This window comes from Dermochelys coriacea, chromosome 3 (genome assembly GCF_009764565.3).
Source record: "Dermochelys coriacea isolate rDerCor1 chromosome 3, rDerCor1.pri.v4, whole genome shotgun sequence".
Classification (NCBI taxonomy): domain Eukaryota; kingdom Metazoa; phylum Chordata; order Testudines; family Dermochelyidae; genus Dermochelys; species Dermochelys coriacea.
Genome location: NC_050070.1, coordinates 65,056,023 through 65,083,469, shown reverse-complemented (window position 1 = coordinate 65,083,469; position 27,447 = coordinate 65,056,023). Strand labels below are relative to the sequence as shown.

General features: G+C 36.1%; 1 protein-coding gene across 7 annotated transcripts in view; it reads right to left on the bottom strand.

The window, feature by feature from the left end:
* DOP1A (DOP1 leucine zipper like protein A) overlaps nt 1-27,447 on the bottom strand; it is an 87,285-nt gene that overhangs the window by 43,850 nt on the left and 15,988 nt on the right. For 5 of the 7 annotated variants that reach the window (XM_038397691.2, XM_038397699.2, XM_043510570.1 and 2 more), the window contains exons 2-14: nt 26,599-26,790; nt 24,186-24,367; nt 22,114-22,284; nt 18,973-19,162; nt 18,151-18,249; nt 15,667-15,766; nt 13,063-13,172; nt 10,465-10,573; nt 8,758-8,878; nt 7,475-7,594; nt 5,740-5,854; nt 4,237-4,470; nt 664-1,282 (exon numbers count right to left, since the gene is read on the bottom strand). In XM_038397691.2, the coding sequence (XP_038253619.1) occupies nt 664-1,282; nt 4,237-4,470; nt 5,740-5,854; nt 7,475-7,594; nt 8,758-8,878; nt 10,465-10,573; nt 13,063-13,172; nt 15,667-15,766; nt 18,151-18,249; nt 18,973-19,162; nt 22,114-22,284; nt 24,186-24,367; nt 26,599-26,736 (2,308 nt within the window). In that variant the 5' untranslated portion in view covers nt 26,737-26,790. The remainder of the gene's footprint in view (nt 1-663; nt 1,283-4,236; nt 4,471-5,739; nt 5,855-7,474; nt 7,595-8,757; nt 8,879-10,464; nt 10,574-13,062; nt 13,173-15,666; nt 15,767-18,150; nt 18,250-18,972; nt 19,163-22,113; nt 22,285-24,185; nt 24,368-26,598; nt 26,791-27,447) is intronic. The other 2 variants (XM_043510569.1, XM_043510571.1) reach the window with 1 other exon arrangement.

Below are 27,447 nucleotides of genomic sequence, written 5' to 3'. Positions count from 1 at the left end.
AATTTTTCAGTTCAGTAACTGTACCTGTAAAATTTGTGAATGTTGTCAGCGGGCACTTACAACCTTAATGTTAAACACTACATTACAACAGCAAAATAAATTTAGAAATAAACTCTTGGGTAGTGCAAATTTTACTGAACTGAAATTTATAACTTACTGTTATACATTTGTTTCAAAGGGCATAAATATGGATAAAAATCTAAACTATTAAAAAGAGTTAAAGGCATGTTTGATGTAATCTTGTCACTATTCCATATATCTATTCAATGTGTAAATACATTCCAAGGCACAAGAAGAACACTAGTAACAAAGAACCCTGATGGATCCATGTATTATGTATTTCACGTGTGGACAGCAGAATCTAGAAACTGAGTTCCACTCTAAGGTTCTTCCGTGTAATACATATTCATTACTCAAAACATACAAGAAAATTGATGTTTTGATGTGATTTTTAATACATGTAACTGTATTAAAAAATATTTGAGTTTCTAAAACGTAATCCAAGTCATAAAAGAAAAAAAAATCTATGTCCCTACAAGGAACAACAAGCAACAATGTAAATATAGAAAGACTCCAACTACTTTTCAGATTTTCTAAAGAACAGTTTAAACTAAGAACTGAATATACGAGAAAAAAAGGAGAAAGTAAGAAAATGTTACTTACCAAAATCAGATTTCTCAGGATGTAATTCTGATGTGTGGTTCCCCTCTGCAATGTAAACTGGAAAACTTGAACATTCAAGATATAACTGACATGAAGCAATAAAGGCAGAAAGGTATTCTTTTGGCATTTTATTTCTTTTTTTCCCCTTAGCATCTCCTTGTGATTCTCTGTCCCATTTTGTAGATTGTCCTTGCTCTCTAGTGAGGTCCACTTGAAGCTCTGTTGCCAAGGGCTGAGGCAAGGAATTACTCTGAATTATATACAGGTTGATAAATCTAGTTAAAAATTGTTGGACATACTCCAAGCAGCACTGCATTGCAGTCTTTTGGATCATCTTCCCACTTTGAGTTGCTGACCCCTGTGCAATTATGGAAGGAGGCTGTACAATGGTTTCCTCAGATCCCACAGTTGATGCTGTCTCAGTCTCTGAGGATGTGCTACCTATAATAGGGATACCAGGTGCTCCATGGCCTTCACTCAATGCTTTGTCAATGTCATCAGCTGTATCTGCCTGGTACTGTACAAACTCAGTAAATCCACTTTCTGATGATCGACTGCTTGGAGGATTTTCACCATCTTCGAATACATCATAAGGATTTTCAAGTGAAACTGATGGCAACTAGTTGAGATAAAAGTATAGATAACTATAGATTAAACAGTAAAAATGAATGTCACTAATTAGTGATAAGAAATCATTAACTTATTTCCTAGTTTGAAAAGAATGGCAGTTTTGAGTTCTCCTTAGGGTTGCCAGTTTTCACTGGACACATTCCTGGAGGTTTCATCACATGACATAATCTTTAATTAAAGATTAATCTTTAATTCCTGAAGACTCCTGGACAATCCTGGAGGGCTGGCAACCCTAGTTCTGTTCTATTACAAAGTTTTAAATTATGTGTTATATACTTTTATTGTTGATCCCTTCCATACATTTTCCTGTCAAAATCAAGTTTTTAAAACACCAAAAAAAAGTATATTTACACAGCATGTCAACTATAAGGAGATATCATTGTCTATCAACTGAAATATATGCATTTTAAGAAGATTTTAAACAAACTATTTATATTTTAATATGGATTGAGGGAGAAGAGATCAACATGGTAAAATTATAAGTCATTTGAAAAATATCCTGAAATGTTAAAGAGTCGAAGACAAGGCACTAAAATTTACAGTTATTTTAGCTAGACAAGATGGTTGAGATAATATCTTTTATTGGACCAACTTTGGTGAAAAAGACAAGCTTTTGAGCTACACACAGCTATTCTTCAGGTCTGGGAAAGGTACTAAGAGCGTCATGACTAAATACAAAATCAAACAGATAGTTTAGCATAAGCAGTTAGCACATATTGTAAGGGACCATTCAAGGGTTGAAAGATATTACCTCACCCACGTTGCCTCTCTAGTATCCTGGGACCGACACGGCTACAGTAACGCTGCATAGTCATTTTAGCTGACAGACTTCCTGGAATGTTTAGGTTTTAGAATTTTCTTACATAAAGGAGCTGGCAGCTTGTCATCTGTTAACTGGAAAACTGTTCCAGACATAGGAAGCAATATGAAAGGGTGGTGGAATGATGAAAGTGGGTGAAGGAGATGAAGGGAGTTGTCAAGAGAGAGGCTGGAGAGGACTTGAAAGAGTGGGAAGAGGTAAAATTTCTCTACAATCAAGAGATAGTTTTATAGAATGCCAATTCTCAAATAATTACATTAAAGATAGTAATGAATTTTGACCTACAATTGGTTGGTATAGTTGGTACAAACCTTCATGATTATTATTATTGTTGTTGTTAATTTGTACTATTTAACCAGGATGAACTTGTTTCACATAGTATAAAATACTACAGATTGTCAAGGCATCTTTCAAAAAAGAGAAAACAGCTGAATTTTGGAACCAAAAATGAGGAATTAAAAGAATTATTAAAAAAACAAACAAATTTTCCTAATTGCATACTTTTAAAAAATACCATTAATTATTAATAAGTCATTCTAAGTTCTCTACAAAATTAAGAGTTTTAATTCCAATATTATAAATAGTAATCAAAATCTAATGTATTAAAAACTTGGGATGGTCTCTCAACACAGAGCATAAATTCTTAGATTCTTAGCATAAAACTTGGTACCTAGCATCTTTCCCTCCTGTACCCAAAATATGTAATATATATAAAATCAAAGTGTGGGATTTCCTTCAAATACGTTTGTAGTTGTGTAAGACTTAGTAAATTTTAGTTCAAAAAAATTGATCACTTGCAAGATTTTTTAGAAATGTAAGCTGATAGCAGAGGTGAAAGTAAGCCAGTACGGCGTACCAGCAAAAGCCAGTACACAGCCAACCATACTGGCAGGGGGCAGCTTCCCCAGGGCAGCAATTTAAAAGGGCCTGGGGCTCTGGGCAGCGGCCAGAGCCCAGGCCCTTTATATCGCCGCCAGAGCCCAGGGCTTCTGGCCACTGCCATCGCTCCAGCTACCATGGGGCTCTGGTGGTGATTTAAAGGCCCCAGGGCTCCTGGCCACTGCTACTGCAGCCGGAGCCCCGGGGTAGCAGCAGCGGCCGGGAGCCCCAGGGCTCCGGTGGCGATTTAAAGGGCCCAGGGATTTAAAGGCCCTGCCCCTTCCGCCCCACCCCAGCCCTTCTGGTTGAGGGCCCCCACACACACAGGACCCTGGCCCTGCATACCGGTAAGTCCCTTAAGTTACTTTCATTCCCGACTGTTAGAAACTGAAATTTGTTTGAAATAGAAACAGTTGCTGGTTTTTTTGTTCCTTCTCTTTGTTTATTAAATGATTTTGAGGTATACATATTTGATAAAACATTAAAATAATTCATAAGAACTAATTTATCTGATCTATGCAAATTTATAATAAGGCATTGGTTAAGAGCTTTAGAACTATCTCCAAATGGTAAAAGGAAATTATGACTGTGATGCCTGACCCAATGCCTATGGATATCAATGGAAGTTTTGCCACTGAATTCAGTGGACACTGGATCCAGCCTTTAGAGTTTTTATATATTGGCTTAGAGATTTATCCAAATATTTCTCACGAGGTCTCTAATTCTTACTTAGGTCCTGAATTTGAAGTGACATGCATATGCTTAACGTTAAAAAGTATGTATAAGTCCTTGAATGATCGGGGCCTTCATCTGCAATTAATTGAACAGTTCCAATGTTTTTATTAATCAAGGCTCAATTAGGTTTACATTTATTGTTATACATTTTTATTGTAAAAGGCATTTTATATTTTTCCCATCTACAGTTCGCTGCTTTTGCATGTTTTAAGAAACTTAAAAATTACTGTAAAACTAAAAATAGCACAAGTTGAACTTAAAAAAACGGTGGAAACAGGACTGAGAAAAATGGTAAAGAACCTGAGGAGACATACAATATTATACTAACAAATTCATCAGAAGAAGATGGGTCAGATTTTTGAAAGTGCTCAGCATTGACCTAACTTGAAATCACTAGCGAAATTTCCCACTGACTTCAATACTAGCAGAGCTGAGCTAACCCTATTTTGAAAAACCCACATTTTACACAAAATTAACAAAAAAGGATGCAAAGGATATTAACAGATTACCTTTTTATCTTCCCATTCTTTGATGGAGCTGTTGTGTCCACTTGGAAGCTGCAGAGTACCATCTGTACCTGCAGACAATAGCGGAGGTTGAACCTTACTAAGGATCTTTGAGCAGAGCCTGAGGGAATCAGTTAGTTCAGACAAGTGCAAAGTGCGAAGATGGCTTGTCAATGCAGAAATCATTCTGAGCAACAACTGAGGGAGATGTTCTGTTTGTATTTCAATGTAGGTCTCCTAACAAAAAGATGATGAAATTGAAAAAGTGTCTTATAACCCCCTCCCTAAAATGTATTTACTATAGCTATACAATAGAACCTTAGAGTTACAAACACCTTAGGAATTGAGGCTGTTCATAACTCTGAACAAAACATGGTTCTTTCAAAAGTTTACAACTGATCGTTGACTTAAGACAAGTTTGAAACTCTACTATGCAAAAGAAAAATGCTGCTTTTAACCATCTTACTTTAAAAGAAACAAGCACAGAAAGTTTCCTTACCTTATCAAATCTTTTTTTTAAATTTCCCTTTATTTTTTAGTATATATATTCAGTTTAACACAATACTGTACTGTATTTGCTTTTTTATTGTTGTTGTTGTCTCTGCCGCTGCCTGATTGCATACTTCTGGTTCCAAATGAGGAATGCAGTTGACCAGTTAGTTTGTAATTCTGATGTTCGTAACTCTGAGGTTCTACTGTACAACTATCACATACAGTTAATTTTATTCTAAGCTTCTTAACAATGCAAGTGGCAAATAAAATCTAGAAGTCCTCCAAATCTGATATTCTATGCATTAACTTTATGAGGGATAAAAGGGAATTGTTTTTCAGTACATGTTTAATCATTGAATATGCTCAGAGTTTTCAGAATTTTAAATCTCCTTCATTTATACTACAAATAGATTACAAAGAATTTTGTAACACTGATAGGATTAAAAAATTACCCCCAGTCCACTTTGTATTTTAAATTCTCAAAATACAGATTTAAGAGTGAAAAGTATCAAATCATTAATAACTAAAGGAAAAACAGGTTGAATGCCATACCTGACACAGCACTCTCATACTTCTAGTAGGCTTTGAAATAAGAAAGCAGAAGAATTGAGGAGGGAAGACAGATACAGGAAAAACAGTTCTAGCAGTCTTCATCAAATAAAGCAATGTCAATAGATAAAAGAAGATAAATATCTTACTGTGACATTCAGAACAATTAGCACCCAATGAATTGCATCATCTAACTATTTATCATATAAAACCCCAACGCAACAGGTTACATTTGTAACTAATACAATGTAAATTTTAGAGAAGGAAAAGATGGCATAAAATTCAAAATAGAATCAGATGACAAACAAGCTAACAGAATTTGCAGGCTCACGCATCAGAAGAACATAAAGACTGATTTGTTTATGTGACAAAATCCAAAATTCAAATTTCAAAAGTGCTTTATAAATCAGAGTACAGAAGTAGTGTTCTCATATACCTACAACCAATGAAGAATGGAATTCTTACCAAAGAAACTATATCCAACAAAAAATCCACTAGTAGGCAGAAATTGGTCAGGGGCAGCTCAGTTGACTCATTACCACCTACAGGCCCAGTCTGAAGTCTAGCATGCAGTGTCTTCCTATGAAATTAAAATATGTTATTGTTGGTTTTGTTTATATATGACATGATTAAAGTAACAACTTAATTCACAGGTGTGTACGTCAAGGATGCTGCATAAGAACAAAGTAGCAGCCCAGTTGTTCCTTCTTCAACAAACAGTTTATAGATAACCATACAATCCTTATATATCTGAAATAAAAAGGAAGTTCAATATTTTATGAAGGGCAATCACACCATTGTGTGCCATGACACACATAAGCAAGGCTGGGCTACAGGAAATTGTTTTGGTAAATCCATACATTTTCCCCTTACTTGGTGGTTGCCTGTTTTCTTTCATTCAGAAATTCAGAATCTGCTTAAAACGCAACAAAATGGAAGAAATCCCGCTCCCCACCAAAGGTAAATATTACCAAATAGTAACCAATTTCATCTCAGTTTTCAGAAAAGTCATACTTTTGAAGAAGTTGCTATTATTCTGTGCCTCAGACTGGCACCTTTATCTATAGCGCTCTCAAAGTCCTTGTCTGAAATCCACAGATTTCTTCTAATTAAAATTCCCACTGTGGGAAAAATAGCTTTCCGTGCAGAGTATCATCATATAGATGAAATTTAATACCCACGTATAAATAGTAACTTACATTCATATATTTATCCTTGAGAGTCTCTCAAGGATCCTTTTGCCATAATTCTGAGGAGGTAGCATTGCCTTGAAAGGCTATCAAGAGCCAGTGAAAATACCTTCTAATTTTCTAAATGTTTTTTAAATTTGAACAAGGACCACAACTCAGAGCCTAAAAAGAGGAACACCTGTGAGGAACGATCTCTCCAGATATGACTACAGTATTTTCTCAAGACCAGATCTGTACAGTACAGAAGGGTAAAGAGTAGAAGCACTGTAAGCACTGATGCACATCTTTTGCTAGCCACGCAGATTGTTGATCAGGGGAAACATTTTCAAAACCCTTTTGGGACACAGGCTAAGAGACCCAACAACATACACCAAAAACAAAAACAAAAAGAACATTTCTACCTAATCCAGTCAAATATATCATATGCTACAGATAATGAATTTATAGGAGGATAACATGGACAGTAAGTGTGAAACAATCTACCCAAAACCTTTTCTTGTCACTTTTTCCAAAGGAATTTACCTATCCATGCTGAAGAGGCAGTGGCAGGAAGACAAGAGAGCTCTGCAAAGATTTCTCTTACTAAAATCAAGATATCAATACCTTGATTATTCCCAGATCAAGCAAGGGAACTAAAAATAATCTGAATCTCAGAAATTAGGCTTGGTCTATACTTCAAAGTTTTACTGGTTTATCTACTTTGGTTACAGTGTGGGAATTTTTTTTACTGAAATAGTTATACCAGTGAAAGTCCTAGTGTAGACACATGCAGGAATAACTATACCAGAACAAACTACCTTTATACTGATATAACTGCATCCACATTAGGGAGATTGCATTCCTTTAACTATACGGATATAGTTAAAACAATACAAGTTTCTAGTATAGACAAGCTTTTGCAAGTGGAGTACAATTATTAGTACATCTTGTCCACCTCCCTGTCAATACACAAACCAAAAAATGTAAAGCCAACTCCAATTTTACATTTACAGCAATTAAATATAACTTACCTACAACATTCTTCAAACCAACGAGCAATGTAATCCCACATATAATAAGGCTCAAAGGAATTAAAGAGAAGATTGGCAGTTTTAATCAGCTCTGCAGTTTTCTTATTTTCCCTCAATTTGCTAAAATAAAATAAAAAATAGTAGTACAATTTAATATATATTACTATGCTGTAATTTAAGTGTTATGCAAAGGCATATAATTCTGAATTTACTCACTACAATGCTGATATTAACACACTGGTTTTCTCCCTCTCCTTTAATGGCAGCTCTTCAGCTGGGCACGCACTATTGCTCTTTACATGATGTCCTTGCATGGTTGCCGTACTTCTTGCTCATCCCACTCTGTCTCAGATCTGTTTTCCCTTTTCTGTGTATTTTTACTGGATCTGGTTTCCAATTTTCATTCTTATTTTTCTTTATTTTATTTTTCTCCCCCTTCCCTGTCTTCCTCCAACATTCTGTTTCCCTCTTTGTCTCAGCTGCCTCTCTCTCCAACTCCACTCTCCTGATCTCCCTACTCTCTTAGTTTTGCTCTCCCTTTTTCTCCCCCCAATGGCTTCTCTTTCTTTGCCACCTCCAAAATCCAGAGAGATCTGTTCTAGACCTCTTTTGTTGCCTCTCTTTGTGTGCAAGAGCAGATCAGAGGCTCTCTGCCTGTGCAGCCACCCAATTTCTGTTGCTTCATTGATGCAGCTTCTCTTCATGTTTCTGAAGTGACATAAGGGAAGCCCACCTGCTGCTCCCTAGTTTCAGCCATATCTGTAGTGGTGGCAGGAGTGGGTCACTTTCCCCACTCATATCATCTTCTTCTCTCTGCTGACACCTTACATAACTTCACCCGCCAGCCTCCCACCCCTCACTGCTTTTTCTCATGAGTGCCAAACATGGGAAAGGGAGAGCTCTTAGAACTCTCTTCCTGCCCTTCCATAACACACAGCATTCACATGGAGTTCTGCCTTCACACCAGTAATGTGCATTTACAGTAAACAATTGAAAAATAAAGTGACTGATATTGGTACCTTATTAGCACAGTAAATGTCATTAAAAAAAACCACTATAGATGTCCATTCCATTATGTCCCAAGGAAAAGCTTCAATTGAGATCAATGAGAGCTTTGCGTTTCCTTTCAGAGGAGCAGGCTCCTAGATATCGCTGCGTATTTAGCATGCATTCAGCAACAAACAGTATTTAAGTTCTACTATTTATTAATGTTTATATTTAAAATGTATATTATTTTCTGTTAAAGAAGAAGCATATGTTATATTCTTTTCCTTGTACTCTACCTGCTTAGTTGTGTGTGATCTTTGCTGAAGGAAAGTTCCATCTGAAGATCCAGCTCAGCTTTGCATTGTGTATATAATGTTCTAAATACTTCAATCAATACATCTTCTAAGATTACAGGTCCTAAAATGACCATGAGAAATAGCTGCAATGACAACCTTGTAAAATTAAGGACATTCCAATGATCAGTATCTGAACCCTAACCAAATCATTGGCATCTACAGTTTCATTTACTAAAGCCACAAAATCACTTTTACTCAGATAACTTACAAAGCTGAACAGAATCCCACTTATATTTTGTGCATTCTTATGCATAGTAGAATTTAAAACTATATATATTTTATACAATAATATGCTATTCAATAGGATGTGCAGGAAATTATCCGTGTGAATCCTAGCGAGTTAAATTTATCTCATAAAGCTAAACCTTGACACCTCATGATGAAAATTTACCTGACAGTGTAAGGTAAAAAATTAGAAGCAAAATATTTTAAGCATCTTTACTCTGATTCAGTGATTTGAAGTGGGTTCTTCTCCATTTTTGGCTACAAGTGTGCAAGACAGTCTTTGCATCAGACTCACATTAGATTCCAACAAACTCCTGAGGTTTAAGAAAAGCATCTGACTTTGAAATGAGTTGCAATAGTTCACAAAGTGGTCTGTCTTCAAAGGAGAAGAACAGCTTTCTGTGCTTTCTCTTGGCCTCATCTTGCTCACATTAGTGGGAACACTACCATTGACTGCTGCAGGAGCAAAGTCTGTGTTGAATCTGCCAAACCAATTTGCCAACATGATCCTCACAGCTGTGCTTACTTCATTATATCTTACTGTGTGAAGTGTCAGTAAGATTTAAACTGTCTGGCTCAGAAATTATGGGTGACTGAAAAGCCAAACTATATGATAAAAAAAATATAGTTAGACTTTGACGTCTTCTCAGTCATTCATGATTTCTGAGCCAGGCATTTTAAATGTTATTGACACTGCATATGTTAAGATTGAGTGAAGTGAGAACAGATATGTGGATCATGTTGGCAAAATTCCATACATATGTATCATCTCTCCACATCCCCCCACTTTTAATTTCCACTTACTGTGGATAATGTTTGTAAATATTAAGGAATTTAATTACTTGTTTATTAAAAATGACTACATCCTTTATAAGCCAATCAATTCTTACTGATAAGCTCTTTATGTACTAGACAAAATGTGATATTACATTTTTAATATTTCAAAACGTGTGTGTGTTGAGATAATGAGCAAGGAGCCTTGGGATCACATGAGCAGTAGTTATTGGGATTTTTTCCCATTTCTCTGTAACAGTGTGGTGGCTATGGTTTGTTTTTCTTAGAGGATTAAAAATCTAAATAGCATACCCTTCAAGATCCAAATAACTTTGGGAAGATCAATTTTGGGGCCTAAACTACTTCTCAGTATTACTTTAACTTCAGATTTACTGCATGGAGGAGAACAATTAGGTTTTTGGGGGGAGGTGAGAAAGTAGTATGTGATTACATTGGAAGACACTATATAGTCCAACTCTACCATCTATTTACTGCACATTTCTTGAACATACCTACTACTTCGTTAATATCCTCCGCTTAAGAAGTTATCCAGAACATTGCTTTATATGCTAGTCAACCAAAATCATTTATAATTTTTAGCAAAATGTAATGAAAAATATATTTAAGGTTAGAAATATATGAGAGTACCTAGTTCAGGTTTGTCCAGTAAACTGATAAAAATCCGAAAAGGTTTTAGGTCCTGCACCAGTGTGCTCTCTTCTCCATGTCCATTAACTTGTAAGATTCCCACCATTGCCTATAAAAAGCATACACAGATCAGAAAATCAAGAAGAAAAGAACAGCTTCTGAAAGCAGGCAATTATGAAAACATGCAAAAAGGGGAATTACTCACAGTAGAAGAGACCCTGATTTCTTACCTCCCTGCAGCTCATTCTCCATACCTAGGCTTTCCCCTTATTGCTGATAACATCACATTCTATTCCACAGAAATGGAACATATTCTAATATTTGTAGAAAGGTGGGGAACACACAGTATAGTAGCATAAATAGATGCTTACTCAAAATTTCTTAAGGGTAATGAACAAGGGGTATAAAGTGATGATGTAGCTACTTGAGAAGGTAAAAAAAATTAAATACAGGGCTAAATAAAACAGTAATCTATCTATTCAGGATGCATGTTGGCTGTCAGACTATTTTCTTTAGCTCAACTGTATGGAACAAATAGCAACGAGAGCTTCAAAAGGAAGGGAAAACAATGAACTCCTACACTGAAGTACTTTATTCCATGCCGCCAGATGCAGAATAAAACTAACTAGACTCTGAGAAATCATTTAGTTTCTCTCTGCTGCTGGCACAGCAATGTGAGTAGGAGCTAGTGCATTTCTTTTACAGCTTCTAAAAAAGAGAAGAGGAGAAAGAAGAAAGAGAAGAGAAGACAGAAGGAATGAGACAGAAAAAGGGTTTGATCTTCCATCTACTAAGAGGTGAGTATCATCACACAGTATCTTGGAAAATCTTCTACACCTGAACATGCTTTTAGAGAAGCAGACTTTTCAAGACATGGCATCAAAGGACAAGCAAGTCCAAAAATAAGAAGAAAATACAAAAGAAGAGAAAAAAGACTGGCAAAAAAAGAAGAGGAGAGGAGCAATCAACATTTTGAAAGGCTTTTCAATGGTAGTAAGTTGCTGTTGATGACAATTTTAACATAATATGCTAGTGTTTGTCATGCCCTTTAAGAAAGATCTTGAAAGAATATACAAGTGGGCTCTGCCCTTTATTGGGAAAAACAGGTATCCTCTACCTTCAGCATGACTGCTAAGAAAAAATGGAAATGGATTGTATAAATATTGACACCCTTTCTAGCATCATGAGAGAAGGAAAAGATTAAATGGATAAAGGCATCAGTAAAGACATCCAGGTGAATGAAAGACACAGGAATGGATTTAATTTGCAGGTCATAACTTTATTACCTTAACAATGGGCAAGGGGTGGTATGCACCCACTCCCTCTCACAAACAGGTATTTCACTGGGCCCCGTGCAGGGCTACAGGACTTCCTCATATAACCATAATTCAAGGTCAACTCTCTTTAGCCTCCCACTAGGATTCAGCTCACTTATGAATCATCTTGTCCTCACCTCCACAAGGAGGGCAGTGGGTTCCCAGGAGGACCTCAGCCTGTGAAGACTTACAGTCTCCCCTTTTCACAGGCAAACAGACCAGCCAAATCCAAAGTCTCATTACATCTGGGAGTTGGCCCTTTTAGCCTTTATTCGCAATGGACACCAGCCAAGACAAGATGAGATGACCTAACCCTTTCTATATTAACTCCTAATGTTAGAGTTCCCATTCTTTCTTACTCCTTTTAACCTAACTGTGCCTCCAAAATGTTGTGAAGAAGGCAAAAAACCCCACTGGACTCTTGCCAATGTAGCTCAATTGAAAAATTCCTTCCTAATCCCCAAAACTGGTGGTCGGTCTGACCCACAGCCACCCTGAAACACATCTCCATATACCTTAACTACCGGAAGAGAGGGTGAGGCATTTATCGAGGCAAGACTGCCTCCAGATGCCCAGGAATGCTTTAAATGGAGGGGGGAAGGTTCTGAAGCCAACTATCTCCATCATTACCCTCCAGTCAGCCAGCCAATAGGTAGCAGAAAAGCCTCCCCCTCCCTGGCATATTTCTGCGTGTACCAGACACCAGGGGAAGCGCTCTCCCTTCTCCCATTGTGGGGACTGGTCATCCCCTGCCAGACTAACCAAACTCCCTCCCCCCACCACTGAGACAGGGAGGGACATTTTTGTCATCTGTACAAGGGAGAAGGGAGCCTCTCCAAATCTGTTCTGTGGATAAGTAGACTTCAGTCTGCTTTGCTGTCAATCAATACCTTCCATAAGTGCTACTCTGGCTAACAGAGAGGAAGCAGTAGAGGAGAGATGGGATTAATATTTTTTTTTTTAAAGAGGAGAGTGCTAGCCAATGTTTCACACTAAGCTTTTCATTGAAATCTAAGAGTACTAGAAGAATTATTTCTTTTACAGACAAGGATATATTACAAAAAGGCAGCGCTTCTAAAATGTCCTTATAAAAAGACAAAATTACATGAATATATTGACATGATCAATTAGTGGATGAGGAAACAGCAATTTTTATCAAGACAATTCTTAACAGAAAGAATATTTTTATAATAAGTTTTGTTTATAAGGATTTATATTGATGAAAAGAATAGTTTCATAATGAGTAAGTGCCATGTTAAAAAAAAAAACATATTATTGATACCTGGACCAACATTTCCTTAGAAAAGGTATTGAAATAGTAAGTGGCATGTTCTTCAGGATTGCTATGTCTTGTGCTTCTAGGTCCTACGATAGCACCATTGTTATCAAAACCTTCAAGCAAACAAAAGACATGACAAATTAATATTTACCTTTTTATGTTTTCTTCTTCAATTTTTTAAACAGTGGATCAACATACTGGCACTGATAACTTACCAATTTGTAGTCCAAGTAATGTCGGCAAGAGAAAGACCATTTTAAATAGTTTAATAAAAGAATCTAATTAAATGGAATAAAGTATTAAGCTGACTGCACAGCAAATTACACTCTGGAGTTTTAGTTTTCATTGAACACACTGCTACATAGTTACATTACTTTTGACAAGAAAAATTTAGATGTCAAAAAATACAGTATGTTCTACAGCATGTGTCTTCAAAGTCAATGTACTGTAGCAACAGAAACTACAATTACAAAGAACCGTAGTTAACGCTATTGAACGTTGTAGCAGATTGTAGCAGATTTTAAACATTAGAGGACCGCAGAGACCAAAGCCAATGAAGCTATTGTCCTAATGTTGTTATTCTAAATTATTTATACATGTAAAAGGAATATCAAAGTTAACTATTAAATCATTTATAAAAAGATTCATATGCTAAGGAAACCAACTTGATCATTGAAAAATTATGTGAAAGAAATATCTAGTTTCCTCTCTGAACAATTAATCTTTTCTTACAGAAATTCAACATTTTCCTGATAAGCTTTTTTTTAAAAAAAAAAAAACAAGCTGCTGAAAACATCAAAATTTCTTCAGAAGTGGTTTTCACATTTTCTGCTCAAGAATGATGAAAACAGAAGAAAAAGTAGAAAGGATGCATGTCATTTAGTTTCAACTGAAAATAAATTTTAGTATTAAGGACATCTATGGAGAACTGACTTGAATTTTAAAAGGTTTAGTAAGATTTTTGTTTCTATTTAATTTTCATAAAACTGTACATTAAGATAGAAAAATAATGATGAATAGCTAAAAATAGATATGCAAGTACTATACTAAGTATAGTACTAAAAGAGCCTCACCACTTAGTTAAAAGAAGTGGTTTAATATTTTCAGCAGAATCTTCATTAGTAAAATACAGCAACACAACACTGTGTAACTCAAAGAAAAATTATTATATTAATAAAAACTATACAGATCAATTAAATGGAAAACAGAGATTATATAATTGTACAGAATATAAGACATGCCTACTTGTGTGCTAATGCTGCAACACTTGTACATGCTGAACTATGCAGTCATTCCATTTACTGAAATCACACTGACATCAGTGGAAATTGCACACATGGAATAGCTGTGGAATCTGCTGTCCATAATTTTAAGAAAACAGTGTGAAGTTACACCATGAGTTACAGAAAGATGCATCAAATGTTGTTCTCAACATTCTTTGCAGAAGTTTCAAGTTCTGTTTTATAGAAAAAAGGTTAGTTACTTAGATTCAACCTTAATTTGTTTTGTTTTTTTAAATTTATTAAATGCAATTTCCTTTTACTTGGAAAAATTAGAGAAATGATCTACCTATATAAATGTGTCTCCTTGTCTTCCTGAAAAAGACAAGTAGCAGCTCATAAAAAGAGGCTTTGAACTGTGAAATAGGTAGGAAAATAAAGTGTTTAACTGAAGTTGGAATATTTGATCTTCCTGCTGAATGAACCCATCTGGCAGAACATGACCATGAGTTTCATCAGCAGTATTTAAAAAAAAAAAAAAGAAGATAAACCAATTTCTATCATGAGTAGATATTGGTTTGATAGTCAAAGATTTTTTTAAACTGATTGGAACAGACATTTTCCATAGCTCTTCATTAATTCTTTTTCTGACCAACTGGCATAATATCAAGATGAAAACTATTATACAATGTGATGCTAAGCATCCACTATTTTAACCATTGGAGACATTTTTAGCTACATGGCAGCCACCCAAAATAGGTTAAGAAATGCTAATTTAGGCTACAATTCTGTATACATTTACATACCTAAAGTTAAGCACATATATCAGTGTTTGTGGAATCAGGGAGTTAATATAAAATTTTACTTTCAAATATATTTCAATGAATCATTGTTCCCTTCATTCTCCTTACCCCTTCCTACTTCACATGTAAGTTACACTGACTTATGTCTTGTCTTAATTTAGATTGTTAGTTCTCTGGGGCAGGGACTGTGTTTTAACATGTACAGCTCCCGGCACAATGGGCCCCATTCCTGATTAGGGCCTATGGGTCCTACACTATAAGGAAATATATAAATAATTTATATATAGCAAGGAATATTGTTATCATGGACTTTTTCACATGGCTGTGCTGACAAAAAGGTAATAGTTTTCTTATAAGTCACTTTTGATGAAATCAAAATCTGGTACATACAACTTTCTTTGCATGGTCTAATACATTGGTGGCAACTGTGTTGTACTCATAAAAATAGCATGAACATAATAAACACTGATTTTTATTTATCAAGTCACATACATAAGATTTCACCATTACCAGTATTATTTTTACCAGGTACTTTCCTTTCTCTGCCACTAAACAGATAATTATCAAATTCAGTACAAACTTACCTAGAAGCCAGGCATAAAGCCTTCGGTTGAGTGACATATCTCTGCGTAGTACTACATGAAGGGCTGCTGACAAAATTCTGATCATGTCTGGGCGCGTTGCCTGAAGAAATTAGGAATATTACTGTAGTTTAACCACAGAAAGGGACATCTGTAGCTGGCTAATGGATAAGTATTCACCGGATAAAAATTATTTAATTTCCTGAAACCTCTGAATTCATAGCAATGAAGTAGAACAAAGTTCTGAGTCTTAGGAAATCAAAAAGTGAGATTATTATTTATTATTAGCCACCTACTAAAATGCTGTATGACACTGCAACCATAGTAGCAAATTGCTGCCTCTATTAACAGTCTATCACCATACTACAATGTATTTCACTTTGATTATCAAGTGGAAGTCATGGTAGATACGCTGGAGGGGAGGGATAGGATACAGAAGGACCTAGACAAATTGGAAGATTGGGCCAAAAGAAATCTAATGAGGTTCAATAAGGATAAGTGCAGGGTCCTGCACTTAGGATGGAAGAATCCAATGCACCGCTACAGACTAGGGACCGAATGGCTCGGCAGCAGTTCTGCGGAAAAGGACCTAGGGGTGACAGTGGACGAGAAGCTGGATATGAGTCAGCAGTGTGCCCTTGTTGCCAAGAAGGCCAATGGCATTTTGGGATGTATAAGTAGGGGCATAGCGAGCAGATCGAGGGACGTGATGGTTCCCCTCTATTCGACACTGGTGAGGCCTCATCTGGAGTACTGTGTCCAGTTTTGGGCCCCACACTACAAGAAGGATGTGGATAAATTGGAAAGAGTACAGCGAAGGGCAACAAAAATGATTAGGGGTCTAGAGCACATGACTTATGAGGAGAGGCTGAGGGAGCTGGGATTGTTTAGTCTGCAGAAGAGAAGAATGAGGGGGGATTTGATAGCTGCTTTCAACTACCTGAAAGGGGGTTTCAAAGAGGATGGCTCTAGACTGTTCTCAATGGTAGCAGATGACAGAACGAGGAGTAATGGTCTCAAGTTGCAATGGGGGAGGTTTAGATTGGATATTAGGAAAAACTTTTTCACTAAGAGGGTGGTGAAACACTGGAATGCGTTACCTAGGGAGGTGGTAGAATCTCCTTCCTTAGAGGTTTTTAAGGTCAGGCTTGACAAAGCCCTGGCTAGGATGATTTAACTGGGACTTGGTCCTGCTTTGAGCAGGGGGTTGGACTAGATGACCTTCTGGGGTCCCTTCCAACCCTGATATTCTATGATTCTATGATTCTATGAAGCAAACTGATTAAAATGCAATAAAAAAATCCCCAGAAGATACAGTCTTAAATAATTTTCTCCTCATTGATTAGTATTTAAAAAGCCCTAGCTTATGTGAATTTTAGTTCTCAAGAAAGGTACTACATGGATACCTCTGACAAATAAAATTTGAGTTCCAATCAACCAAAATGTTTCAGTTCAATTCAAAATCAAGTGTTTTGCTTTTTCAATTTGTTCCAAGTTAATCAAATTGTTTCAGTCAACTCAAAATTAAATGTTTATTATTTTTTTCATTTTGATTTGGCTGTTTTCAAGTGGGTTTTTTTTTTACCCTCTTTGGGAATATTTTATCTTAAAAATTGGCCGTATTAGAATTTCAAACACTATTTTGAAAAGAAAAGTCAAAACACATAGTTCTCACATTTTTCCATTTTTCCCAAATTTAGACCCAAAATTGCAAATAGTTTTAGAGCACGAAAAAATGCATATTTCCAAAAACAAATCTATTAATCAAAAAACTTTTACCCAGCTGCAGTGCTATCTAAACCCCGAAGTGGAAGGACCACCACTAGGAGTGAGGGAGTAGTTCGGTCTCCAAGCATGCTCAATCACTTATTTCCCTTAAAGTGCTCATCAGGAGCCAACAGGAAGGTATTTTTATTTAAAAACAAAACAAAGCAACTATCCTAGGAATGAAATTGTGCCCACAAAATCATTTTACGACTGCCAGCAAGCATTAAATTTCAGTCACTACTGAACTGGGCTGTAGTTGTCCAAGTGATCTAGAAGGTGAAAAGTTCCTTCCCATTACCAACTCCTTAGGATGCCTAACTATTCATTTTTAGTTCTCCAATACTGAGGACTTGAAAACTCACAAATGAGTACATAACTTGTTTTCTACTCAATTAGAAATTGTGCGGGGGAATGTCTAATAGAGCAGATCCCATCTCTAACCATTAAAAAAAAGTTTCTATAAATAATGTTTTCTCTTATATTCCGTCTGTATCCAGTAAAATGTCAACATATTAAACACAATGAGCCTAAGACAGGGATCATTGTATGCCAACACACAAGCTACTTGAGAGAGATTCTCTTATAGAGCATTCTATTTATTCTGATTTTGGAGAAAGCCATTAATAAAGATTGATTTAATATCAGCATTTGATTGCAAAACAATATATACATGGAAGAGTATGTGGATATATATTTCTTTATTTTATATTAAAATTTTACCTGACTCATATGGAATGGAAAGCAGAAGAGTATAAGGTCTAATGTGCTCCTTTGTACTAATACACTGGAATCCTGCACTGATGTGCTTACTGCTTCCACCTGAAATAACATTGCCATTAAAAACAGACTTGTAATTAAAATAACGTAATTTATTATATTTCAAAGACTACATACATACATCCCTCAAAAACAGATGTCTGTTCAGTCCTCTTATTAAATATACTGAATATTTTAGAAATCAAAATAACCTCATTCAAAATTAGATATAATGTAAACAATGTACACACATAAAAAATGAAATTATGAAAACATGGAAGACATATATAATTTGCACAATTTCTACTAACCACAGAAAGCATTTAAGCTTTGCTTAATATATGCATGGCTTGATTTAGCTTAAATCAGCAAAGTAATTCACTACACATTTTTTAAGAAGCAACATGAAATTTGCTACTTTTATTGAAAAGTGTAATGAATGGCCAATTTAAAAACACTAAGCAATTTTTAAAATCTAAATTATGAAATTTCATCTAACATGCATACTATATCAGCCTAACTAGGTTGACCAGATGTCCCGTTTTTAAAGGGACAGTCCTAGTTTTTGGGACTTTTCCTATATAGGCACCTATTACCCCCACCCCGTTTCTTTTTTTCCCACAGTTGCTATCTGGTCGCCCTAAGTCTAACTAGTGCTAAAAATAAACAAAATGTATTTATTTATTTCTGTAAAGATTATTTTCAAAGACTGAGAAGACATCAGAAAACCTCTGGAAGCTGTATAGTTATGTAAATGAGCCTTACACTAACGAATGAACATATTACCATTAACTCAATGTCACTGCCAATTATATAGAGCTGATCTTCCATTGAAAGCTTTCTGTTTAGATGGGAGAGGACATATGTGATTCCAGGTAACCGAACCGCAGGACTGGTAAGAAGACTACCCCAAAGGGCACTGTAGAATGCTGATTGGTCGACTGCACCAGCAACCTTCTCCAACAGTGTGTTGGTTCTACAGCACAAGTGACAAAAGAGGTCAATGGAACAGAGAGGTTGCATTAGCTCAGACCTTTGGAAACTAAACATTTTCTGCTTTACAAAACATTATATCAGGCTGTATGTACACAAGCAGCAATCAATGTAAAGTTCAATACTTAGCAAAATACTGCAGACAGAGATTCTTTGCTGCAGAAAGCAATGCACTGTAATATATATTAACCTACGAGACCTCCAAGAATAACACAATCTATAGGGAATATCAGCTTTACACACTGGCAATAGGAAAATGAATTAACACTGAAAGAGAGATGTGTCTGGCACTGATTTTAATACAAAATTTAAAAAAGAAAATACAAAGCAAGATACATCCTTCACAATTTCTATATGGACAAAAGTACTTATGAAGTACATTCCATGGACAACTACTTTTTCACACAGGCTAAGATCAGCTTGACCCTATGTAAAAGCTGAACCTAAATTTTTATCATAGAGAAGCTTCTTTCTATAGTATGGACTTGAATCGCAGCACAAAATACTTGAATCAATGCCGACACTGAAGTATTACACCATTGGTATGTCTACGCTGCACTTAAAAATGCAGCTGGCCCGTGCTAGCTGACTTGGTCTTAAGCGGCTCAGGCTAAGGGGCTGTTTAGCTGCAGTACAAATACTGGGGCCTCGGGCTGGAGCCCAGGCTCTAGGACCTTGGGAGTGGGAGGTTCCTGGGGCTCAGGCTGCAGCCCAAGCCCAAACATCTATAGTACAATTAAACAGCCCCTTAGCCCGAGACCCACGAGCTAGGGTTGCCAATTTTGGTTGGATATATACCTGGAAGTTTCATCACATGACATAATCTTTAATTAAAGATTAATCTTTAATTTCTGGAGACTCCAGGACAATCCTGGAGTGCTGGCAACCTTGCCACACACAGGTACTGGAACTAAGGGTGCTGGGGGTGCTACCGCACCCCTGTCTTGAAGTGGTTTCCATTATATACAGGGTTTACAGTTTGGTTCAATGGCTCTCAGCATCCCTACTATAAAAATTGCTCCAGCATTCTTCTGCCAAGAGCCTGAGTCAGCTTGCACGGGACAGCCGCGGGTGTCTCACTACATTGTAGATACACCCTAGCATGCCTTGTCATTTGCAAAACTCATGACCACAATACAAAGTTGTTTTGGAAGAAAAAAATAAACCATTCTCTATTCTTCTTATGACGTAATCTACATTTTTGTGCTATTTTTTCCCCACCAACTTTTGTAATTCAACATATATACATGTCAAAGAAACAGATAGGAGCCATTGCTCTTACTGGACTCAAGCTATGAAAGTTAAGAGTTTTACAGTTTTGGGACTTGAAATATCAAGAATATGTAAACTTCATATTAATAGCTCCCTACTTGGAGAGTCTATAATACTTGCATTGGAGTTTAGCCTGAAAAAACTAGAGAAATTTTTCCAAAGACTAAGTGTGCTCTCATCCTCCATAGGGACAAGATCCCACCATTAGCTGCACATGGTCTACAGTGCTTGTCCACAATATCACAACACTCCTCGCCTCCTGTTTGTGGCTGGAACTCCCCAGATAGAAAGAGCTGCCACTCCCTGGCCTGACTGCTGCAAACTTATATTCAAACAAACATTGCACTCAGAAAGGTCAATACTATTATAGGAATTTTAGTGTGTAAACTGAAGAGAAGGTCCTATTGCTCTTGACTACTATACCTTGCACTTAATTTAGAGTTATATTCTGGACCAAGATTAAGTGTTATACCTATATGTTTTCAAAGTTTGTAAATGGTAAAACAATCATTGGGGGGGGGGGACCCACTAAAATGGAAGAAATACATTTTCTAGTGTATTACTGTCAAGGTTCCTTCCCTACTCTGAACTCTAGGGTACAGATGTGGGAAACTGCATGAAAGACCCCCTAAGCTTATTCTTACCAGCTTAGGTTAAAAACTTCCTCAAGGTACAAACTTTGCCTTGTCCTTGAACCCTATGTTGCCACCACCAAGCGTGTTAAACAAAGAACAGGGAAAGAGCCCACTTGGAGATGTCTTCCCCCCAAAATATCCCCCCAAGCCGTACACCCCCTTTCCTGGGGAAGGCTTGATAAAAATCCTCATCAATTTGCATAGGTGAACACAGACCCAAACCCTTGGATTTAAGAACAATGAAAAAGCAATCAGGTTCTTAAAAGAAGAATTTTAATTAAAGAAAAAGTAAAAGAATCACCTCTGTAAAATCAGGATGGTAAATACCTTACAGGGTAATCAATTCAAAACATAGAGAATCCCTCTAGGCAAAACCTTAAGTTACAAAAAGACACAAAAACAGGAATATACATTCCATTCAGCACAGCTATTTTACCAGCCATTAAACAAAAGGAAATCTAACACATTTCTAGCTAGATTACTTACTAATTTAAGGAGTTATGAAGAGCATTCCTGATCTGTTCCTGGCAAAAGCATCACACAGACAGACAGACCCTTTGTTTCCCCCGCCTCTCCAGCTTTGAAAGTATCTGGTCTTCTCATTGGTCATTTTGGTCAGGTGCCAGCGAGGTTATCTTAGCTTCTTAACCCTTTACAGATGAAAGGGTTTTGCCTCTGGCCTGGAGGGATTTTATAGTTCCCTATACAGAAAAGTGGTTACCCTTCCCTTTATATTTATAACAATTACATATCTCTAAAACTGTAAAATGAGTTCAATTTGGGGCCGACCTGATTTGATTTATTTTTAATATATGCCATTAATTAGTAGTTTCTCTTTCTTCTAACATAATATTCTGAACTTTTAAAAAAAATATCATCTTAATGTTTATCTCTGATTACATCATTTTCTGGATAAAACCTATTACTTAAATATCTATTTTTTAACATATTAGCAAAACTCAACACTTCATAAAATTAAAAACCAATATTTTAGTTGTACAAATATATTAGTATATCATATCCTCACCTCTCATAGTACTCTGATCCCTCCTCTAAACCAGGCAGAATCCCAGTTAGCAATCCTTGCAGACCAGGTTTTAATGTTTTTCCCAAGGGAAGGTAATAAATCTCATACAGGCTGAGTAATGCTGGTTTGACAGACATAGCAGCATTGGCAAGAAGAGGAAATAGCCCAGAACTGTAAATAATAAAATATAATAATACTGTTTCAGGAAGCTATTTATGTGACACCCCTAAACTAGGTCACACAAAACAGTTATAGCAGTGCTCAGCACTGTCACAAGAATATATTTTTATCTTAGTGTTTTGTATTGGCACAGAGCCACTATGGTGATAAGCGTGTCCCAGGTTAATAGACTGGTACAGTGAGGCCCCTAGTTGATTTGATGCAGTCTTATCAAGAAAGGGAGATACAGAATAGCATGTGACTTGTAACAAGTATATAACAAGATGAAACTGAACTACTTTAGTAAGACTGGGGAAAAAAATTATCATTTTAACTGATCCACCTCTGGAAAATTAAATCTTAAATGCAGGATACTAGAAAAAGAATCATCAAATGAAAAAAACACAACAAGTAAAGCATCTTCAAGTTTATAAGGAAAACACTGAAGTGTAGACATGGCATAATGGGAACTAATGTTTTTAATTTGAAGAAGTTAAAAAGTACAGAACATTATTTCCCTATAATAAAAACTATGATCTTGTACTTTGCAAAAATAAGATGCAGGACAAACAAAATAAATATACAAATATCACACAAATTAATTTTTAAAACAAACACAGTATCCATTGATTGCAGATATTCAGCCCACAAATGAGTCCTCAAATTAGCAATAGCCCCATTACGCATTTATGAATGTTAAAAAGGGTTAAAGGAAAGTTTAATTTTATAAACATAAGAAAAAAAATTATTGAATGAATGTAAATGAACAATAGGTTGCTCCCATTATGAGGGTTTTTCCCCCATTTTGAGAATGATAAACTAATACCCGTTCTCTATACCCCCATTCCAAAACAATAAAATCTAACTAAACAGAGCCAAACACAAGGAAGACTGCTAATGCTATGGTTCATTCTCCGATTATGATTGCTGTCCAAATGATCAAAAACTGGGATTACATATAAAAAAATAATCTTTTCACTGGGTTGATCCCTTTAACAGCACAGGATGTTCTTTTATCTGATCTTTCTATAATTCGGTGTCTTTAAGTGATTTTCTACATTTGCTATGTGCAATTGCTGCTTCTATAACTATTTCAGGAAAACAGAAGTCAGTTTTAAATCTGATGAACAAAAGAGAGGTTTTCTAACTAACAAAAATACATCTTCACTGTCTCTGCCAAATCTCATAAATTACTACCAACCTGTAAAAAACAGAAGAATTCTGAACACAATTTTATTTTTCAGAATCTTTGTGGGCCTAATTCAAAAACCCACTGATGTCATAGATCAGACCCTGAATGAATAAATAATCAGTATACGTTAGGAAAAATTATGCTTAGAGTCACACTGACATAAGAGCTCAGAGAGCTCAACAATCCCTAATGAAAAGAAAACTTTGTGGAAACTGTTATTCAAACATGATAGAAATGAAAATATTTTAAAAATATGAAGTTGCCTAAAGAAATTTATTTTTTTCTTTCCTCATATATATATATAAAGTGCCATATCACTCTCAACAACCAAAGAGTATCTTGTTGTTTCTCAAATACCCTCTTGTCTTGGTCTCCAGATAATATTTCTGTCTAAAAGCCACTGCTTGTCCTTCAAGGACTTGATCCTTAGATGGCTGAGGCCACCTTTAATGGAGATGCTCAGCACCTTGGAGCCTGTCTTCCTACACCGAGCATTAGCAGTGGTGTTTTTGGTTAGATTACAGGATACTGGGTTTATCATCAGCCTGTAACTTGTCATATTGCAAGATGCTGCAGCTAAAGGGCTTATTTTGCTCCAGCATATATTGTCCATCAGAATAGAATTTTTAAAAACATGTTTAAAATATGAAACTGAAAGTCTTCTAAACTACATTAAATGAACTAAAAATCTGAAAGTTAATGACATTTTAACTATTTTTACCTGTACAGGAAAAGATCTTTAGCCAGACGCTTGGGTCCAATGATTTTGAAGATAATCTCGTATGTTTCAAGTGCCTTCCGATGAACCCCACCTGGCAAGGCTGGATGAAGGCATTGCGCTAGACGCTTGCCTATAGTCAGCTTTTTAGGTACTACTTGGTACTTTGCATTGTTTTGTAAAACCTGTCAAGAAAAATTTAAATCAATTAAAAATATCCCACTTGGGCATCATAATATATTTCCATGACCCAAACAAACAAAACTGTCCCACATTTCAATTTTAATAAACTGTTCTACTGTCTTCTACCCTGAGGCCTACTCTATGCCTGTCATAAGTGAAATTGAGTAAATCTGTGCAATTTCACTTACATCAGGGCCCACAGTTAAAGTTTGTCTATTCTATTTTATTCATGTTTTTGTGGCACATTTATCACGGTGGTATTTCGAGACAGAAATTAAAACTCTCCAGCTGCCTATACAGATTGCCAGTGGAAACTCACCAGAAAAAGGACTGTTTGTGACCCCTTTAAAAATTATTCCAGGCAAAAATCAACAGCTGCTGTTTAAGAAGCATAGATTGATGCAGTGTGCAAAACAAAAAACTGTAGAAGTGAAATAACTGAATTCACAGTTACCTTTGATATTGGAATTTAGAATTGCATTTGCATTTTTGGGTGTTTCTGTTAATAATGCATCATTATGTAGTGTAAGAATATACTGAGAATACCATAACCAACATTAAAAAATAAAGTTAAAGCTTTTTTTATACAACTTGACTACACTGTAGTCCTCATCAACCATACCAGTACTCCCAAATTTTCAATATTCCACAGGATATAATGAGCAAAATAAAAGTGCTTCAGACCAGTTAGTTTGAGGCTCCAGTCCTTTATGGAGTTCCACAGGGGCTGATTTGTGGGCACACATGGAACCCAACAGTGTTCAATGAGGCTCCATGGGAGCACACAAGGGGCTGCCCATGTGGAGCTTCTTGCAGGATCCGGGCCTATGTTTGTGCAGTGCCACGGAAGCACACTGAGTTATTACATATTTTTATCTTGCTGACTAATTGACAAAGCAGTAACCATGTTCATAGTCCAATCCTGTATCCTGGCCTCATCCAAAACTCTCACTGATAGTTTTGGGGGCATGAGAAATATAGGGTTGGTCCAATAATGTAAATTAGAGTAAATTATTAATTTTTCTAAAAAGTTTAGAAGTGTTGGGATTAAATATAAACAAAGCTACACCAGTTTAACAAAAGAGAAAGGGAATGAAGGATTTTCAGTGTACTCCTGTGAAAAATGTGGTGCTTTCTTTCTCACTGATCATAGTAATAGTTTCTACTGAAAATCATTAGAAATATGGATAAAAATTTCTTATCCAGTTTTCTAGTCCCAGATTACCCACAGAGTAAGCAGCAAAAATTACATCTTTTGCCTGTAAGCTTTATAGATAGATAGATAATAAAGTTGAAAATTACAAAATATTTCATACTCCACACTAAATTATTTCAAGGGATATAAATTATATGTATATCCTACTGAAAATGAATTACTAATTGGACTGAACCTATCTTCCCATTATAAACCCAATTTCTAGCTGCACTATCCTACCCCTTGCCATGGAATTTCATATACCTGATCTTAGCCTATGGTAAAATTTGTGATTTTGTAGTTAAAATTTGGAGCAAATTAGAAAAGACTTTTGGAAATATTATGATTCAAAAACTGAACTGGGTTTTTCCTAACATTTTTTGGTTCATGAGTGCACCAAAAATGCTTGTACTAGAGACTTCAGATTTGTTTTAATCTGTTGGTTTTGGCAAGGATTATGTCTTTAGCTGTTTTATTTGGGGATGAATTGATACACAATTGGTTTAATAAACACATACTTTGTAAATTCCTTCCAGAGTTGATCAGTACCGCCAGGATGGAAGGGGACAAGTATGTGTGGAAGAATAACAAGAAGAGAACCAAATGGGGCTACTGTGTGGAGCGAGAGACCATCTTGTCTGGTTGGAAGCATGAGAGAGGTCAGCATAAAGGCAAGCATATCTGGGGTATGGACAGAAAGATCCCTCCCTAGTGTATTATAGCTTCCTCTTTATAATTAGAGGAATTGTGGAGATGGTGGGGGAACTATAGGGGTGATCTCAGGAAGGAAGAAAGAAGAAACAAACAGCGGTCTGGAAAAAAACAAGAAAAAGCGGTGTCCATCATCAAAGAGCTTGTTAGCGCCGCCGAAATTTCTGTTCATTGAGCAATTTAACTTATGTGGAGGTTAACCTGTTAAGCTATTTTTCCAACAGTTTAATAATATTTTAGGTCTTAGACTGTTAAAACCTTATCTTTTTATGTTATGTTATTCTCCCATACATCTGCTGCCTCTTCTAAAGAGTGCTACTGTCATACCTTGTTTAACTTTCCAAGTGCTGATATCAAATCTGCCCATTCACTGGAGTATTCAAAGTTCTTCAGTGCTTTGTCAACCGCTGCTACATAGTTTCTATACTTGGAGTCACTCAGTAGCTCCACCTCCTCCGTGTTCATCCTCCCACAGAGTCCCCACTAGATACCAGCTTGCAATTCATGTAAAATCATTAGCTGTAAAAAAGTGAACACTTTTTTCAAGTTTCATAATATTAAAATAATTATAGATACAAAATTTCATGCAAAGAGCCTGTGATCATCATAGAGGCTAGATCCTGTCCCTGTAGAAACCTTTACAGATGTGTGAGAATAAAGTTAGGTTTACTAATTAGGACAATCTGTGTATTTTGTACAAAAATATTATTTTGCACAGATATTAAATGTGTTTCCTGAAAGGAGTTTGTGTTCACCCTGTCATCTTGAATTATCCAGTCATGTTAATTATTCAAAGATTTTCATAAAAAAAAATTCCTCAGGTTTATAATTCTAAATGAAGCAACAGGTTTGAAAGCTTCATACCCATGACAACCAGCAGTTCAGAATATGCTATACACTGTAATTTCAAACCAATGAACGCACAACCATATATTATGTAATAAAATTATATTTCTGCATTTTGTTTTTTCTTTCTGAGCCATCATTGGAACAATTTGCCACCATGCTTTCCATGAAGTAATCGATCTTTCTGAACCACCGCCTGTGCAAAGAAAAAAAATGAAGGACATACGTATGCAACACAGTTGCATAGTTCTCAGAACTGCCCTTGGGCATTAACATTTACTTATGTCACATTTGGTGTTCCAATTTAGTGACATATTTTGTCACGACCTG